We start from the raw sequence: 19,327 nt of genomic DNA on the forward strand, positions 1-19,327 counted from the left end.
TAAACTAGATGATTTATCCTATCGATATTGATTGATATTATGTTAAACTAAACTAAAACTTAACCTTATATACCGGGTCTTCAAACAAAGGAAGCACGACACATCATATCATTGAAACGAAAAGTGGAGAATAACTTGCAAGTTTCATGGCTCCACATCACTCTCTTCTTGGTTGAGCTGAGAACTTTTCAGGGCCTCTTGTACACTTACTTAGTCCAGTGATTTTCCACATTTTTGTTCCGGCAGAAAAATACAGAATGAATATAGCCCTCGATGGAGACTGCCCTAACTTTGTTGGTTGGGCTGAGAACTTTTCAGCGTCCCCTAATAGCTGTCTAGTTCAATTCACTTGAGGGCAATTACGCTTGTCCTCAAGTGAAGCCACATAATCATTTTCTTTCTAGAGCCCCCAAGCAGACACACAAGCACTCTTGTTTACGCCAGAGACTTGTGTGAGAAAGTTGGTTGCACGTGGACATTAGGACAGTACATCACTTCGAAAGCCGCAAAGAGAAATCTACACAAGAAGATTATGTTGAAAGAATTCAAAATGGGAGAAAAACACAATAAGAGCACCTGTTTTCTGGGACCAGGATCTGTTATAGGATTCTTTTAAGAGCAAACTGTTCAGCCCGGTGAGGGGTCTGTGACTCTGCACCAGAAATGAAACTGGTACATGGGCTTCATGTTCCTTTTGTGCCATTATATTCTATATTTCTCTGTGTCATTTGTCACTGCAAGAAGGACTGGGGGTAAACACGAAGAAGTACCTTATACTTTTTTTTTTTAATAAATCTTTATTCATTTTTAAAACTCACAATAAGTGTGACATAAAATACAATCATTTTATACTTTAACATCACTTAATATATTATTAAATTTGAACTCTCATCAAATATTCCCCCTCCCTTATACCCAACAATTATTCATAAGCAAAATAAATCATGAAATATCTCCTCCCCTTCCCGCCCTGGACATGTATGAACAAAATGGAAAAAATTAATATTTATTCTAGCAGTAATTTCATTCTTTAAAGTATCTTGTTAATGGCTCCCAAATAACTTTTTTTTACAAGAAATATCTGTAAGTAATGTCTAGCTCCAAGAATGAATGGGTTCCCCATTCATGAATACGCCTCAGCTGTCTGCATTTGTTCTATAAAGAACGGAGATGGCAGTCCCTTTTTGTACACTGTCAGTGTAATTCAGAACATTTTGTCATCTGTGCACACCCACACAAATGCCCACACACACAAACAAAGCCTATCGTCTCCTTTGCCTTTTTCTGTCATTTCCTGCTCTAACTCTGCAACAGCATACTGGCAGAGGTGTTACTAATCAACACAGTGACCGAACTGAAGCGTGCTCACGCCCTGTTTTGCAAATGTTTTCCCTTCCATTTTAACTACTCTTATCAATGGTGTGCGGCAGTGGCGTAGTGAGGGTAAAAGGTGTATGGTGGCACCCCTCCACCACCCTCATCTCCGTCGCCCCGCTCCTTCCCCGATCCCGCCTGCCGCCCCACCCCCCCTCCCGCTCCTTCTCCAATCCCACCTGTCATGTGAGCCCCTCCCCCTTCCCTTCCCCTGTACCTCTAAATGAAGTTGTTCCTCACAGCAGTCAACGTGCTCTTTGCGACCCCCATCAGCTATCCCTCTGACGACATTTCCTATACACGGCACCTGGAAGTGACGCCAGTGGGAGAGCCGACGGGGTCGCAAAGAGCATGTTGTTGACCGCTGCGAACAACAACTTCAACTAGAGCTATGGGGGAAGGGAAGGGGGGCGCCCGCATGATGAAGAGAAATAGCAAGGGGTGGGGATGTCTCAATCCGTCCTCCTTTTTCTGGAGCCCTCTTTTGCTCTTCTATGCTATGTGCTTTCTCTTGCCCGATATACCCATGTTCCTCTCTTAGAGCCTCTTTTATAAAGCCGTGGTAACAATGCACCAAAGCCCATAGGAATTGAATGGGCTTTGGTGCATTTGTTGCGGGGGAACCGTTACTGCGACTCAGTAAAAGGGGCCCTTAATTTGTCTTGAATTTCCATGTTGTTGAACTGGGTTGTTTGACCTGATATATTTGTATGTTTGCTATTTTCTTTATAAATTGTTTAATAAAAATTATTTGAACTAAAAAAAATAAAAGAAGCCTTCAGTTCATTGAGATCATCCTTCTCAAACTACTCCTGTGTTTCCCCCTCGTTTATCTGTAATTATCAAAAGTGTATGCACATATCTTAAAGAGTGGTGTCTTTCTGAAAGCAGATGACATTTTTTGCAAGTGCCTCCTGGAGAAGTAGCTCTGGTTGTCAGTTACACAATCAAGAACAAGATATGAGTTCTTTTCCTTGCTCATTGTGTGAATTGTTTTGCGAGATTTGCTTATATTCAAGTTAACTTTCATATTTAGAAGATTTAGGGAGGAAGTTATCAAAGTGTGCTACAATTAAGATGGATTATTTTATCCCAATGGGATCTAGGGATCCTTTTACTAAGATGTGCTAATGGATTTAGTAAGCGCTAACAATTAGGATTACAATGGGCTTATTAGCATTTAGCACGTACCAGTCGATAGCGTGTACTACGTCTGTTAGTGCACCTTAGTAAAAGGCGTTCCTAGTTACTAATGCCCCAAGTTAACACTAAAATAGCCTGTCTTAATGGTAGCCCAAGTTGATAACTTCCCTCCTTAGAATCTACAGTAACTATGCTTTCTCATCTTCCATTATAATTAGAAGACAGGTTGTATAATGATTTTATTATGCATTTTCTGAAGGTTCAGGGGGGCAAGTTTTAAGGCATTTGTTTACACTGATGAAAATAAAGCACTCCAGTACTCACTGAGTGCTACTCAGGGCTCAGAAAGATTTAAAATTCATGTACTTCTATAACTTTTTTTTTTTTTTTTTATTTCTTTCAGCTCCATGTGGGTACAATGAAACTGGAGATGATGGCAAAATAATAGAATTGCCTCCTTGCAAAACAGGAGCCTGGATTGTACCAGCTATCATGGCCTGTTACCTTTTGGTTGCAAACATCCTTCTAGTAAACCTCCTCATCGCTGTGTTTAAGTGAGTAATCAAGGTGCCTAAATGGAGGCACCCCCTCCCCCCCCCCCCCAACTGTAGCATTGATCCCTCAAGGGGGAATTTTATAAGGCTTTCTCTGGGGTATATAGAGTACATTTAAACTTATACACATCGGGGTTGATATTCAGCCAGCAGCAATCAGCATTAAATTCAGAAATTCAACCATAGCGTCCTAATTTTGCTGACTCTTGTATTCTTTTTCTCTCATTCACACCCGTGGGGTGCTATTGGGGGATGAATAGGGGGATAGGGGGATGTAGGGGGGGGATCACAGCCGTCCCAGTAGTGACAAGCCTTTCCAAAAACGCAGCCCATAGACCAGGCAAAATTGTTGCATATATACCTTTTACCACCATTCGAGGGACCCCTAATGAAATCGTGTTGATCGAAACACGGACCGCGTCGGGTCCCTTTACCTACCTGAGGCGGCTTATTTGTGCGCAACAAATTGTTTATTTAAATAAACCTTGCCCGCATCTTGTACAGCGCGCTGCAGTTTTTTTCTTGTTTTGATTTTAGGGCTCCTTTTACTAAGGTGAGCTAGTGTTTTTAGCACGCGCTGCAGATTAGCGCACACTGCCCCCCCCCCGCACTACGCGTAAAAACTGACACCAGCTCAATGGTGGCGTTAGCGTCTAGCGCACGCGCTAAAACTGCTGGCACATCTTAGTAAAAGGAGCCCTTACTGTTTCTTTACTGCAGACCAGTTGGATTCTGTTCTCTTTTGTCCAATAGTTTATATAGGTTCCTCAAAACGGGCGTACTCGCCTGCTTGTAAAAGTCTGCCAACATGGGAGAGGGGACGGGGAGTTTCTGATATAAATGATGGCGTGATTGCAATGTTCTTCTGTGATAATATCTTTCTTGTACCTTTTTTCTTACGTTGTCATCAATAAAAATTGTTTTGCATCTAAATTCAGAAATTCAGTGCCGGGTCATGGTTGGGTTTAGCACTGAATTTCCTGAATCCTGGAGCTGGCTAATGCGATTTTCAGCACTTAACTAGCTATGGCTTACTGCAGTAGTTCTTAAATCTGCCCTGGGGTCCCCCAGCCAGTCGGGTTTTCAAGATGTCCCTAATGAATATGCATGAGGCAGATTTGCATGCCTATCATCTCTATTATATGCAAATCTGCCTCGTGCATATTCATTAGGGATATCTTGAAAACCCGACTGGCTGGGGGACCCCAGGGCAGATTTAAGAACTACTGGTTTAACATATAAAGAACGGAATAACTTTTATGCAGTTACCCATGCCTGTTAAATGCTGGATATTGGCACTTAACTGGCCAAGTGCTGACTCTGCTTCCTGGAACGCCCCCAAAATACCCTGTTTTCAGTTTGGTGTTAACTGGTTATTTTCAGTGGCACTAACCAGTTAAATGCCACTGAAAGTTAGAAGTTATCCCCAAACAAGCAATTTAACTGGCCATTTGCCCTTTCTGGCTGGTTGAATCATGTTGAATATTAACGCCATCCTGTATACACGTGGAGGGGCATAATAAAAAAAACGTCTAAGTCCCTTTTTGGCCTAAGTCCTTAAACGTTCAAAGCAGAAGCAGGGAAAGTGTCCATAACCAAAACAAACGTCCTTGTTTTGATTATGGCCTGCCTCTACTAAATGCCCAGATCACCACTACATCTACAAATACACCCCCACGATGTCTACACTTTTTGGCCATAATGAACCAAAAAAACGCCTAAACCCCAAACATCCAACAGAAGGGCTTTTAGGCGAAGGAGGAGCCAGTCCTTTGCCTAAAAGCTGGATTCTGTAACCGGTGTCTGTCAAAAACAACACCGGTTACAGAATCCCCCCCCCCCAACGATCCAGGCAGGAGGGTGCCCAAGCTCTCCTGCCATGTCGAACCGCGAACCCCCCCCCCGCCCCGACGATATCAGGGCAAGAGGGAGCCCAAGCCCTCTTACCCCGGCGGTCGTGCCCCCCCCTGACTCGATATGGCCAGGAGGGAGCCCAAGCCTTTCTGGCCCCGGCGAACCCCCCCCCCCCCCCCGACTAACACAACGGGCCAGGAGAGAGCCCAAGTCCTCCTGGCCCCGGCGACCCCCTAGACTAACACAATGGGCCAGGAGAGAGCCCAAGCTCTCCTGGCCCCGGCGACCCCCCCCCCCCCCCTCTGATACAACGGGCCAGGAGAGAGCCCAAGCTCTCCTAGCCCCGGCGACCCCCCCCCTGACTGGATTGGGCCAGGAGGGAGCCCAAGCCCCCCTGGCCCCGGCGACCCCCCTACCCCCACCCCCCACTACAATACAGGCAGGAGGGATCCCAGGCCCCCCTGCCCTCCACATAACCCCCCTCCCCCCAATGACCGCCCCCCCAGAATCCCCGATCAGACCCCCCCCCCCGCCGACCCACAACCCCCCCGGCCAACCCCATGACCCCCCCACCCCCACCCCTTCCCTGTACCTGTAAGTTGGCCAGATGGACAGGTGCCAAGCCTGCCCGTCTGGCAGGCCAGCTGGGTCCAGAATGGGGCCAGATTGGCCCAGGCGGCAGAAACCCCGCCCACAGGTGGGGCCTGAGGCGCTTGGGCCAATCAGAATATGATGGGAGGACTCGTAGGAACAGGAAGTTTATTGGTATCTCCTGCTCCCAACTTTTAAGTACGGGCCAGGGGTACATGGACGGGGAGTGAGTGCCTTCATGGCAGTAGGCATCCCTCCTGCCTTTTTAATTGGATGGGGGGGAGCAGGCTCCTTCATGGCAGGAGAGAGTGAGCATCCTTCCTGCCTTTTTTTCAGGGAGGGAGTTGGCTCCTTCGTGGCAGGAGGGAGGGGGCTTCCCTCCTACCATTTATTTTAGGTTGGTGGGGTCGCAGGGTTTGCCATGAAGGCCATAATTGTCGGAAGTCATTGGGAAGTGCCATCAGCAGTGGTGGGGGATTTTTTTCTTTATGGGACAGATATTTTGCGTGTGTAATACATGCAAAATATCTGTGCCATTGGAAAAAAGCTGAAAAAAAGCAGGCAGACCGGTCGGTAACACAGTTACCAACAGGTCTAGAGCAATCAGGTTTGTATGATTGGTAAAACCCGATGCTAAATAGCCAAGCAATATTTGTGCATCAGTCTCTTGGCTATTTTGCATAGGGTTTTTCTAATTTGCATGAGTCGATCGGATCGTTAAATGGGCAATCAGGGGGAAAAACGCGCGGTGGGCATTGAGGAATCTGATCCGATCAATCGCTAAACTGGTCAAACCGGTTTTGTGCATCCCCCAGTTAATTGGCAGCGATTAGGAGTTACGTTAAGATCTGCTCCATGCCCTAGTCAATAAAATGTCATGCCTGGGGGCCGCTGTGTGAGCGGACTGCTGGGCAGGATGGACCACTGGTCTAACCCAGCAGCAGCAATTCTTATGTTCTTATGTTCTTAACTTCAAAGGGGCTTTGGCAATAGGAGAGGCCTGGGTGGATATGGGGAGTTCCAAAATTTACACGCAATATTATAAAATACAGTGGAACTTTGGTTTACGAGCATAATTCGTTCCAGAAGCATGCTCGTAAACCAAAGTACTAGTATATCAAAGCGAGTTTCCCCATAGGAACTAAAGGAAACTCGCTTAATACGTTTCCATCCACCCCCCCCCCCCAAGGTCAGCGGTGCTGCTATAGCTTACTCCCCCCCCCGAGGTCACTGGAGCTGCTCCACACCCCCTCCCACGATCTGGTATCCCCCCCCAATCAGGCATCCCCCCGCACACGTTGCCATTCCCCCGTCCGCCACGATCTGGCATTCCCCCCCCAATCAGGCATCCCCCCCGCACACGTTGCCCCCCCCCCCCGAGGTCACCGGAGCTGCTCCACCCCCCCCCCCCCGATCTGGCATCCCCCCCGCACACGTTGCCCCCCCCCCCCCATGATCTGGCATTCCCCACGCACGCACCCACCCAAACACATTGTCTTACCCCCTTCTGGCACCAGCACCAATGCACAGGACATGCCGGTGCCCGAAGATCTGCTCTCTTCCTTGTGCTGGGCCTTGAGCATTTGTGCATGCTCAAGGCCTTCTAGTTCTCGTTCTCTCCGAATGGAATGAATTATGCTCATAAACCAAGATTTGACTGTATATATTGTTCCAAAATAAATAACTATCCTCGTAGCTTTTCACTAGTTGTACATCTGAGTTTCCTGAAGGAAAAAACTGAAGCCCATATCTCCTTTCTTTTTGTTTCAGTAATACATTTTTTGAAGTGAAATCAATATCTAACCAGGTGTGGAAATTTCAGCGGTATCAGTTGATCATGACATTTCACGAACGGCCTGTCCTGCCTCCTCCACTGATCATTTTCAGCCACTTTACTATGATATGTCAACACCTGTGCTGTCGATGGAGGAAGAGTGAAAGTGACCAAGAGGAGAGAGACTATGGATTAAGTAAGTCCTTTGTGAATTTCGCTGGCACTGTGAAGTTCAGAATTCACAGTCGCTTGTCCTTAATTTTGTACCAGATCCGGAGGGGGGGGGGAGAAACAAACCTTTGGTGAAACTAGGTGACCAAGATAAAGATACCACATAAAACAAATTTATGGTAGAAAATAATGAGAAATACCTAACCATGTATTGTATATTAAGGCACAATATTCAGAAGGATTTAACTGGACATGAGAAGTTTCTGCCCAGTTAAATCACATCGACCAGAGAAAACACAGATATTCGTCAGTTAACTGGATAGTGTCTGCAGAATATCATGGTGGGCTCCTGAGACCCTTTTCCTCTCTATAAAAACTGCAATCGTAACTGGGTCTTGGTGCATTGTAATTCAGGACTGACCTCAGAACCATCTTTTTGCGAAAGCAGTGGACTCCTGACAAACCCAAGGCATTCAAGGGGCAGAGTCTGGGCAGAGCCAGGAGATACCTGGTTAAGAGTGATTTTCAATCTGCTGAGTAACTAACCAGATAAAATAAGGACCAACTTTATCCTAACTTTATCCAAGCAGTTGCTAGATAGTGGGCTAAGATAAATTCTAGCGTCCACATATCTGGGTACGGCCTGGTTTCAATATCCAGGTAAAAAACAGCCCACGATGGACAGTGTTTATAAGACGCTGGCTGCTGTGGGCTGGATATTGTCCCCTACATACTCCTAAGCACTGAAACCAAGCATATTTACTGGGGATATCCTGGAAACAAGATTGGTGAGGAAGGACTCCATGAATGGTATGAGACACACTGCTCCAGAGGTAATAGGAACACTATGAAAAGCATCAAACAGCACAAGCTGGTACTCTATAAAAGCTTGAGTCATGTGTATGTGAGGGGGAGGCAAAAACTGGGTTATTTTTAATCTGCTTTGTTTTTCTCTGGAGAAGATTCCAGTTAGGACAATGTGACACAGTAATTGCATGTCGGTAAGAAAGACTGTCTAAGAAGTACAAATAGCAATGATCAGAAAATGACAGTCAAAGGCAGTGCGATAGAATCAAATCAAATCTGTCACATGGTTGATGGGTGATTAGACACTGTCAGGTTTGTTCATATGAAACAGCAAAATCAAATTCTGATGCTGACCTCATTCAAATTTTATAAAGGTCTTGATTTAGCCTTCAAGTAGTAACCATTGTCCTAGAACAGATTTTCAAAGAGCTGCCCAGTGACAAAATTAATCATTTAAGGATCAATACTCAAAGGCATGTATCCAGGCATGATGGTTGCTCACTCTTCACTACATTCAGGTCCACTTTGCACATACACAGGGGGTGGGGGGGGGGGTTCATTTTAATCATTATGTTCATTACCTTTTTCATTATGTGCTTTTTTGATTATTCGATTTCTATCCTTCACACACTTGTGTTTTCTTTTTTTAAACATTATCCACCAAGTTAACCAGACACCGGTTTGAACATCAACCAGTATCTGCTGATTTTCAGACCAGTGTCGAATTAACTTCATGGGCTGAATAGTTTTAATTGGTTAAGTCTGACTAGCTAGTGTAGATGTAATTACATTACATTACATTACATTAGTGATTTCTATTCCGCCATTACCTTGCGGTTCAAGGCGGATTACATCCAAACTAAAACAAGAATTACATTCAAAATTTGAAGGAAAGGAATAAGCGATGACATAAAATTTTTAAGTAATTCAGAAAGAACGGACTTGCTAGCACTCGGTAAGATAAATGCAGCCCTCAGATACCTGTGCTGTACAGTGATCAGAATAATCACACTGGAACAGCTATATACAGGTTTGCACGTTGTCTTTCGTCGGGCATACATGTAGTTTTTTGAACTTTTTGGTAATGCTTATAATTTAGTGTAAACAACAAACAAAAATTGTGATAAACTATTACACTTATCTTTATTTTTGGTAATGCTTATAATTTAGTGTAAACAACAAACAAAAATTGTGATAAACTATTACACTTATCTTTATTTTTGGTAATGCTTATAATTTAGTGTAAACAACAAACAAAAATTGTGATAAACTATTACACTTATCTTTATTTTTGTTTGTTGTTTACACTAAATTATAAGCATTACCAAAAAGTTCAAAAAACTACATGTATGCCCGACGAAAGACAACGTGCAAACCTGTATATAGCTGTTCCAGTGTGATTATTCTGATCACTGTACAGCACAGGTATCTGAGGGCTGCATTTATCTTACCGAGTGCTAGCAAGTCCGTTCTTTCTGAATTACTGCAGTTATCTTTGGGACTTGACACCATTGCTTTTGAAGTAGTGAGTCACTAATAAAATTTTTAAGGGAATAAAACGTTGGGTAAAGAGTTACCAACGGGAAGTAGAGGTCTTTAGGAGATAAGAATAGGGTGAATTATGGGGTTTTAGATAACGTTTGGTAGATAGAAGAATATTAGAGAGTACTAAGGGTATAGAGAGTGTTGGATGTTGGGTTGGGATTGGTCGTGCTGTAATGTGACAATTTGTGTGGGCAGATATGTACATAAAAATCTAGGCACTCAGCATAGGGTTGCCAGATTTTCCTGCCCCTAGGCCTGCCTAGTTATGGCCACTCCCACCCTAATCCCGGCCCCAAGCCCCATCCTCGCTGCCTGCTCTTGTCGGGCAGAGTGGAAGTCCACGCATGAGCAGCCGTCACGCGATGGCATCACGTGACGGCCGCGCATGTGTGGACTTGCTCCCTGCCCGACACAGCTTTTCAAAACCCAGACAAAGTGCCGGGTTTCGAAAAGCCGTCCGGACCCCCCGGACATGTCCTCAAAAGAAGGACATGTCCGGGAAAATCCAGACATCTGATAACCCTAATTTAGCAATAAATAGCATGATAAACAGTTAATCTAAAAACCCCACTCAGGGCATACCTCAGCCCTACTATTTCACCTGCAATATTGTGTGGACTGACTTTAGCTGGGGGAGGAGGGGAAAAAATTTTAACCTGCGAGATTTATGTAGTTGAAAGGCAATTTCAACTGCAGAAATCTTTGACATGTCACTCCTCCCCCCTCCCCCCCCCCCCCCCCACACACACTTCCTATGTTAAACAAAACATCCTGCAATTGGAACATTTAGGTCCAATTTCAAACTTACATTTCCATTGAAGATTTATTTTTATCTGCTGTTCTGAGATGCCGTTTTCTTTTGTGTGACAGAACTTTTCATAACAGAAGATGAGCTCAAGAAAGTGCACGACTTTGAGGAACAGTGCATAGAAGAATATTTTAGAGAAAAAGATGACAGGTTCAACTCTTCAAATGACGAAAGGATACGAGTCACTGCTGAAAGGTGCATAATAGCAAGAAATACTTTAAAGAAAATATGTTTACATAGGGACATAGATATCAACAACAGACAACAAATCCCTTTTTTTTTAATGTGCTGCAGTACAATAGGCCCTATAAGCTAGATACAGTAAACGGTGCTCAAAAATTGGCACTGAAAAAACATCAGCATTCAAAGCTGTTCTATATTGGGTATCACTAATGATAAAACCCTAAGCGCGCATGCACACTCACTACCTGGGTGATCCGTGATCCGTAGGTCCGTGGCAGGTAGGAGTGTGCATGCGCGCTTAGGGTTCTATTAGCTTGGGAGGGAAATGTCCGGGGGCCTCCGGAGCGCAGAGGGGCGGCAGCGACAGAGGCGGCGCGGGCGAAGGGTGGCGTGGGAGGAGAAGCAGCTGCACTGGTGGCAGGAGTAGGAACTTTGAGGGGAGTGTGACCGGGAAATTGCCGCAAGGCGACAGGTGGCGGAGGAAGAGGAGCAGCAGCAGCAGCGTCACTGGCGGCAGCAGCAGAAACTACTGAGGGGAGTCAGAGAGGGAGGTAACAGGAAGGGAGGCCTACTGCTTGGACAGGGGGAGCAAGGAAGAGGTGCTGCTGGACAGGGGGAGGTAATAGGAAGGGGAGGCCTACTGCTGGACAGGGGGAAGCGAAGGAAGAGGTGCTGCTGGACAGGGGGGGAGGTAACAGGAATGGGAGGCCTACTGCTGGACAGAGGGAGCAGGGAAGGAGGTGCTTCTGGATGGGGGGGAGGTAACAGGAAGGAAGACCTACTGCTGGACAAGGGGAGCAAGGAAAGGGTGCTGCTGACAGGGGGGGAGGTAAAAGGAAGGGAGAAGGCCATACTTGCTAGACAAGGGGAGCAGGTAAGGAGTGGTGGTGGACAGCCGAGGAAAAAGAGAAAACGAAAGAAAAGAAAGACAGACAGAAAGCGGGCCACATCTATTCTAGCACCCGTTAATGTAATGGGCTTAAAGACTAGTTCATAAATAAGTGCCCATTATAGAATCACAATGAGTGTTAATTTTGGCACCCACATTGTTTACTAAGACCCTATGCCAGGTGCACCCCAATTTTGGACGCCCCTCCCTGGTATTCTCTAATACTGCATGCAAATTTTAGACATGCCCCTAACCTGCCAAATTTGGATGTCCACATATAGAATCTGGTGTGTTGAGGGCAATTCTGTAATCTAGGTGCCATGTTTATGCACCCCTTGTGTGCTTGTCTAGAAAGCTGGCACTTATGTGCATATGTATAAATGTACCTATGAAAGTGCCACAGAGCACCTACATGCTATCGTGCCCATATCTGTGTAATCTACACAGCATGTATTTGCAAGGGAGACATATTCAAGGGTGGAGCATGGGCAGATATGATTGGGGCTTCCATTTAAGTGTATAACTTACAGAATACTGTGAATTATATGCATCCCTACCTCATTTAGGCACCTGCACTCATAGGCGCCAGACTCTGTGGGGTGCTAGAGCACCCCGGATATTCTTCTCAGCGCTGCCCAGACATCAGAGGCTGAAATCTTCCCAATGAGAGCTGTAGGGAAAGCAGGAAGTAAGTCTGTGTCCTCTCAACCTAATGCGGCCACCTTCCCCTGCAGCCCATTGGTCAGACATTCCTCAGCCAGTCAATAAGCTGCGAAGGAGGCAAGACCAGTAGCTTAGGAGGCACTATTGATCAGACATTCCTTACAGCCAATAGGTCACAGAGGAAAGCAGGTAGGAAGGTTGGTGTCTCCTAAGGCAGCATTTCTCAACTTCTTCAAGCCAAGTACCCCCTCAGCTTAACGAATACCAACCGAGTACCCCCGCCCAAGCTCCGCCCCTGACTCTATCCCCATAATAATAGCACTAATTGTAATGCAATTTCTGCCATCCATTTTCATATATCCACAATATAATCTTATTAATACCTAATGGTAACCACAAAATTGAAAAAACACAAAGCACACTACATAGAGAAAATGTTAATTATCATTTATATTCATTTTTTTTCCCAAAGAGGTCAAGGCAGATGACTTTAAAATCTGCAATGTCACCTCAGTAACAACTCTAGAAAAATAGACAAATATAGTGCAAAATAGAGACAGCAGATATAAATTATCAAAACTGACACATTTCTATCACTAAATTGAAAATAAAATCATTTTCCTACCTTTGTTGTCTGGTGATTTCATGAGTCTCTAGTTGCACTTCCTTCTGACTGTGCATCCAATATTTCTTTCTTTCTTTCTGCCTCCTGCATGCTTCCTCTCCTCCAGACTTCGTTCCATTCCCTAACCAACATCTCTCTCTGTCCCTCCAGGAGTCCAACTTTTCTTCCTCTCTCCACCACCCCTATTGGCAACATGTCTCCGTCTCTCTCTCTCTCCCTCCTCTGCTATGATCTTGCATCTCTGTTCTTCCTCAGGGTCTCTCTCCCTCTGCCACTTCTGTCTGCACCTCCCATAATCCAGCATCTGCCTCCTGTCTTTCCCCTTTGATCCAGGCCTCTCTCTCTCTCAGTATTTCTTCTGCTTACAACCCCTCTACCCCCCCTCCCTCATGTCCAGCATTTGTTCTCCTTTGTTCCAGATCTTTCTCTGCCTCTCTCTCCTTCCTTCCTCCCTCCCTGGTCCAGAATCTTTCCACCTCTCTGCAGTCTCTCTCTCTTTCTCTCTTCCCTCTATACACCACCCAAGTCCAACATCTGCCCCCTCTCTTCTGCCTCCTCTTTGTTTCAGGTTTCTCCCTCTCTCTATCTTCCTTCTGCTAACATTTTGAGTCCTCCCACCTTTGATCCAGGTCTTTCTGTCTCTATCACTCTCTTTGTCTTCCCCCTCCCCAGGGCCTGGCATTTCTCACTCCTTGGTTCAGGGTGCTTCCGCTCTCTAACCCCTCTAGTCCAGCATCTGCCCTGTCTTCCCCTTCCCTTTTAATTCAAGTCTGCTTTCCGCCCCTCCTCAAGGTCCTTTTGTCTCTCTCTCCCTCCCCCCTCCCCCCCTTGTCCAGATCCAGCATCTCTATGGCAACCCCCATCCTGCCAGGGCCCTTGCAACAGGCATAACCTTACCTTGATGGGCTGGGCCTTACCTCCGCTGCTTCCCACACTCAGTGAGAGTAGTCGTCTTCTGCACTGTGACCACTGCTTATCGAGGACCAACCTTTAAAGCTAATTATGGTAGCCTGCAGAGCAAACTTAGCAGGCTGCCGTTGGCCTCTGCAGCATCTTCTCTCTGCCACGGTCCCGCATCTCCTTTGATGTCAGGAGCGGGACCGCAGCAGACAGAATGTGCTGTGGAGACTGACAGCAGCGTGCTAGGTTCGCTCTGCAGGCTGCCGTAATTAGCTTTAAAGGTGAGATAGTGAGACCAGGGGGGAATCCGGAGGACGCCAAGGGGGAAGCGTGTCATTCGAGGAAGACAGCCAGGTGCTCACCTAAATTAGCCGGGCAGAGCGCCCGGCTAAAAGATACTAGGGAGAACACTGGAAAGGCAGGGCTCTGCGATTGACTCATGTTGCCTTGTGCTGCAAAAGGGGATGGAGAACCAGTCCCAGAAAACAGAAATGTGCCTGGAGCCAGGGAGAGCAGAGCAGGGGAATGACCCAAACTTGTGGTCAATAGGGAGTCACAAATGGAAGATGAATTAATCTACAAACATTAGGATGTCTTCAGGGCCGGATTTAGATGAAAAGAGGCCCTAGGCTATTCCACTTATGAGGCCTTTTCACCTCCCATTTTTAAGTTTGTAAATTATATGAGAGATAATAAAATACATCATTACTGTGATATATATCAATATGTTAAATGAAACATGTTGTTATTGGTACTAACATTTATAAAAAATGTGACACGAATAATAAATAAAAAAAAGTCGAGAACGCTTATTTGGACATTTATTCTCAGCATCATATATAGTACTTGTAACAATAACTAATCAAACATAACACACAACATTGCCCCTTCCTATGTCCATAGTGCCCCCAGTGTGTCCTTCCTCACCTCACCCCCCTCCGATGCCCGCCTGCCTCCCATCCCCCTTCCATTGAAACCCCACACCCCACACCCCACCCCCGATGCCAGTCTGGGCCACCCTGTCCTGACGGATCCACGTTTTGCCTCTCTCCCCGCGGGGCTGGGCTTTGCCCAGCTGTTTCCCTCCCCGAACCTTCTCCCAGGGCGAGAAAAAGAAAGGGAGAAGCCGAGTCGGCGCCCCGTTGCGGCCGGAGCCGGTTCCGATCCCGAAGCGTAGAATTTCTCCTTATTTTCGGTTCAGTGTTTTAGTGTTCACTGTTTTTAGAATAGTGTAATTTTAATTTTGCTAACAATTTGAATGTAGGCCCCTCTTGATCTTGAGGCCCTAGGCTGAAGCCTAGTTAGCCTATAGGAAAATCTGGCCCTGGATGTCTTACCTGTAGAGGAGAGTGAGAAGTACGAATCAATAAAGGGATGGGTGAGCTAAAACTGCATCACATAGCAGCTGGATAGAGAAAAGTGCATTAGAGCTTGCTGGGGAGTTGGATCAAGGGAAAATGAAAAGCAGAACATAAAACATCAAATTATACCTGTGCATGAGGAGTAGGGAGGGGGGGGAAAGGACCAGGAAGAATGAGAGAAAAAGAAATTAGGGGAATTGGAAAATTGGGAGAATAGAGTGTGGTGTACGGTAGATAGGCTGAGGGAAGAGAGGGACTGCTTGGAGAAAAGTATTATGAATGACTTAAATGGAAAGAGAGAGAGAAAGGATGATGCTGACAAGCTGTGGAAGAGAGAGTGGAGAACCCTAAGTTTTCATATGTCCACATTACCTGCCCTGTTCTTGACATTTAGATACAGGTTGGTCACTCATTACCAGTTGTATTTTGGGTTTTCATTGCTGGATGAGAAGACATTTGTTGTGAGTTATGGTTTGAGCACCCCCAATCATTTCCAAAAGTTGGTTCCTATACGTGCACTTATGACAATTTATGGCTAATGTAACTAGATGCCTAAATGTTAGGTATACTAGTATTCTATAATAGATTCTAGGTACCCTGGTTCCATTATAGAATAGGTTTCTTGCACGAGGCCTCTGATTGTCTACATGGAGGCGTCTAGTAGAATTGGTCTCTATGTGATCTCCAATGCTTTTCTACCATTGAGGATTGTTTTTGCACCAAAACCTCCCCAGTTGCTTAATAAACAATATCTTGATACGGTTATTATTATATGTATACTAAACAGCCTTGTAGAGCTCTAGAAATATCAATGGTGTGATTTTCTAAAATATGTCAAATGTACATGACTTTCCTGATCATCACTGATGGGAACATCCTCAAAAAAGGCTTTCCATTTAGCATTGAGTTGATGAGATCTGAATCATTTAGTGATTACTAGAAAAAGAAAAGGAGACTAGGTTGAAGAAGACATACATTTATGATACTTTTGACAAAGGAAATAACTTATTTTCATTATTTTCAAGGGTTGAGAACATGTCCATGCGCTTGGAGGAAGTGAACGAGCGAGAGCATTTTATGAAAGCATCCCTGCAGACAGTGGATATCAGACTTGCTCAGCTGGAAGAAATGGTAGGGAGAATGGTGACAGCCATGGAACGACTTACTGGAGTTGAAAAAGGAGAAGCCAATAAGATACGATCCAGGGCCTCCTCAGACTGTACTGACACAGCCTACATAGTCCGACAAAGCAGTTTCAACAGCCAAGAAGGGAACACCTACAAGATCCAGGAAATCACAGACCCTGTGGGAGAAGAGCCTATGTCTCCAACGTCTCCAACTTTACTGCCTCGTATGAGAAGCCACTCATTTTACACAATGACTATGAAGGAAAAATGTGGGCTGGAAAAGATGGAAAATTTTTTCAAAGAGAGGACTCTAAGTCTGCAGCGAGCTAATAGCTCATACTCTATATCAAAAGAAGTAAAGCCACCTCCACCCCCAGCAAGCTCTTTGTCAGTTGCTCATGAATCAAGAAGGCCTTCATCTTGCATAGATATTTATGTTTCTGCAATGGATGAAACTCACCTGGGTTTAGAGCCTAGTGAAAGTTCAATGAATATGACTGGCACTGGAGACCCTTGTCAGTTGACTGAATTAATATCAAGCTGCTCAGCAAGTCATGGCTGTTGTACCACTGGTGCAAGTGGCAGAAGTTCCAGTAGGAATTGTAATTATGAGGAGCTCACTTCTTACATTAGTGATACAACTCCATGCCCTTCAGAATTCACACAAATGACAGACAGTCAAAACCCATGGGACATGGATCCACCCTTGTATCACACCTTAGAACGCTCAAAAAGCAGTCGCTTACTGACCACTGCACCTTTTATTCTTGAGGAAACCCCAATAGTGAAATCTCATAGTTTTATGTTTTCTCCCTCACGGAGCTATTACAACAATCTTGGGGTTACAATGAAATCAGCAGAATATACAAGCATTACAGACTGCATAGACACCAGGTGTGTCAGTAGCACACCTCAGACCAGTGCAGAACGATCTACTTCACCTGGGAGTCTTGGAGACAAAGTAGAGGACTTAGGCTGTTGCCACCCAGAAAGAGAAGCAGAGCTAAGTCATCCCAGTTCCGATAATGAAGATCATGAGGAAGATGCCAAAGATGGGAATAGAGGTGTTTATTTATCTTCCCAAGACAGTAACTCAAATAGAACACTGTCTAACAATATATCACTTCCAAAAATGGAACGTGCCAACAGCTATTCTGCAGATGAACCCAACATGATGTATTCACAGACAAGAAAAAGCTATTCTATCAGTGATAAACTTGATAGGCAGCGAAATACATCAGCCCTCAGAAACCCGTTCCACAGAAGCAAGTCATCTAGGCCAGAGAGTAGGGGGGACAGTATGTCCATGCGAAGACTGTCTAGAGCAGCCGCCTTCCATAGCTTTGAGAACAAGCATAGCTAGGCCTAAAACTTATCATCTCAAGAAGTCTGAGCTCCTATGTTTACCTCTGCCCAGCCTTTTTTTTATTCGCATAATAGAATAATCTCACAGTGTGAGATGCTAGAAGAAACCAACTCCTGAAGCTGGCCGGGTTAGCACTTTCTCTGGGTGTCAAGCACCACATTTTGGCTCTTGACATTTGCAAATGAGAAGGGTCTGGAGAAACCTTTTTCAAAATCATTCCCTCATGGAGTCATGAGGGGCAGAAATGAGTTTCAGAGTGCTGCTTATGGGAAGATACTTTTTGACTTCCCAAGATTTATTTTAGCATTATTAGGACATGGAAATTTAACCCATGAAGAGCATATGAATAATATGTTCCAAATCTTAATTCTTTAACCTCGCTGCATTTGAGCTGACTTATAAGATACATAGTTCCTCTTCAATGCAGACGCCAGCAAGCAATCCTTAACTTTCAAATCCTAATATGCCAACACTTCTGTGATTAATCATGGGGAAGAAAAGCAAAAAGACACTCACAGTTGACCCATCTCTTCTGTATTTAATTCTAGTGCCACAGCTGGTTTATCTGTTGCAGAACTGAAAGAAAGCAATGCCTTTTGTATTTATTAACATGAGAAAAATACAGTTCAAAGGATTTCTTGTATTAAATAGGAGTTCTGATAACAGTTGAGCAAGCTCAGGATGAATGTAATTAAATGGCTAAATGTTATATATTTATTTTTTTACCATGGGTCCTCAACAGAGTTGCCTCAGTGAATTGCATGAGATGGAGCTGTGGGAATGGCGTACTGGGGTGATACTAGTGATGCTCTGAGTAGCAACTTAGTACCGTTATTCCCCTGTTTCATTTCAGTGTTTTATTTTACTCTATAATGTCACTGCCAGGTTAATCTCACAGTTTTAGTGACAAGTTACCAAGATTCATGCTGCTAATCCATCATACTTTACAGATGCTTTCCATAATGGGACATCTGAAGGTTTTCAACATCTGGTGCAGACATCTATTAAAAGGTCTTAACTTAGCCAGTTTTTTCTGGCTGGAGTTGCCCCACACCATTTCTGCTATCAGTTTAAAGTTTCACATGGGTCCTATTTATCAAGCTGCATTAATTGTTAAGTTGGCAATTAGCAAGCGTAAATAGTATGGGTATCATGTTAAGAGCTAATGAACGCAACTGCTGTTAACAGTTGACATAAAATGAGGTGGAATGGCTGGAGAAGGCATGGGGCCTGCACCTTACAGAGATGTATTAACCATTAAAGTCAGAAAAATCAGGAGAAAACCTCCACAGTTCGATCAAAGACAAACAAACTACAGTGGAGATGTTCAATGATGTTGGTGTACAATTTATTTCACAATTGAAAAAAGCTGGTGCGATGGCTCAGACTTTTTTCAATTGTGAAATAATTGCACACCAGCAACATTGAACATCTCCACTGTGGTTTGTTTGTCTTTAACCATTAATGTGCCAGAGAATATGGTACAGTAAACACCACCTACCTAGGTGTAGCAAATTGCATCATATTATCTGCAGTTTGGTGACATACAGTAAAGAACTTTTCTCTGCATTAACTACAATTAGGGCCTGATT

The 19,327-nt window shown here is 44.7% G+C and overlaps 1 protein-coding gene across 1 annotated transcript in view; it reads left to right on the top strand.

The window, feature by feature from the left end:
• The window catches only part of TRPM3 (transient receptor potential cation channel subfamily M member 3), a 492,536-nt gene extending 474,054 nt beyond the window's left edge, over positions 1-18,482 (top strand). The window contains exons 22-25 of the mRNA XM_033962555.1: positions 2,921-3,071; positions 7,287-7,486; positions 10,684-10,816; positions 16,268-18,482. Coding sequence (XP_033818446.1) covers positions 2,921-3,071; positions 7,287-7,486; positions 10,684-10,816; positions 16,268-17,732 — 1,949 coding nt within the window. The 3' untranslated portion in view covers positions 17,733-18,482. The remainder of the gene's footprint in view (positions 1-2,920; positions 3,072-7,286; positions 7,487-10,683; positions 10,817-16,267) is intronic.
• The last annotated feature ends 845 nt before the right edge of the window (positions 18,483-19,327 follow it).

Source organism: Geotrypetes seraphini, chromosome 1, assembly GCF_902459505.1.
Source record: "Geotrypetes seraphini chromosome 1, aGeoSer1.1, whole genome shotgun sequence".
NCBI lineage: Eukaryota > Metazoa > Chordata > Amphibia > Gymnophiona > Dermophiidae > Geotrypetes > Geotrypetes seraphini.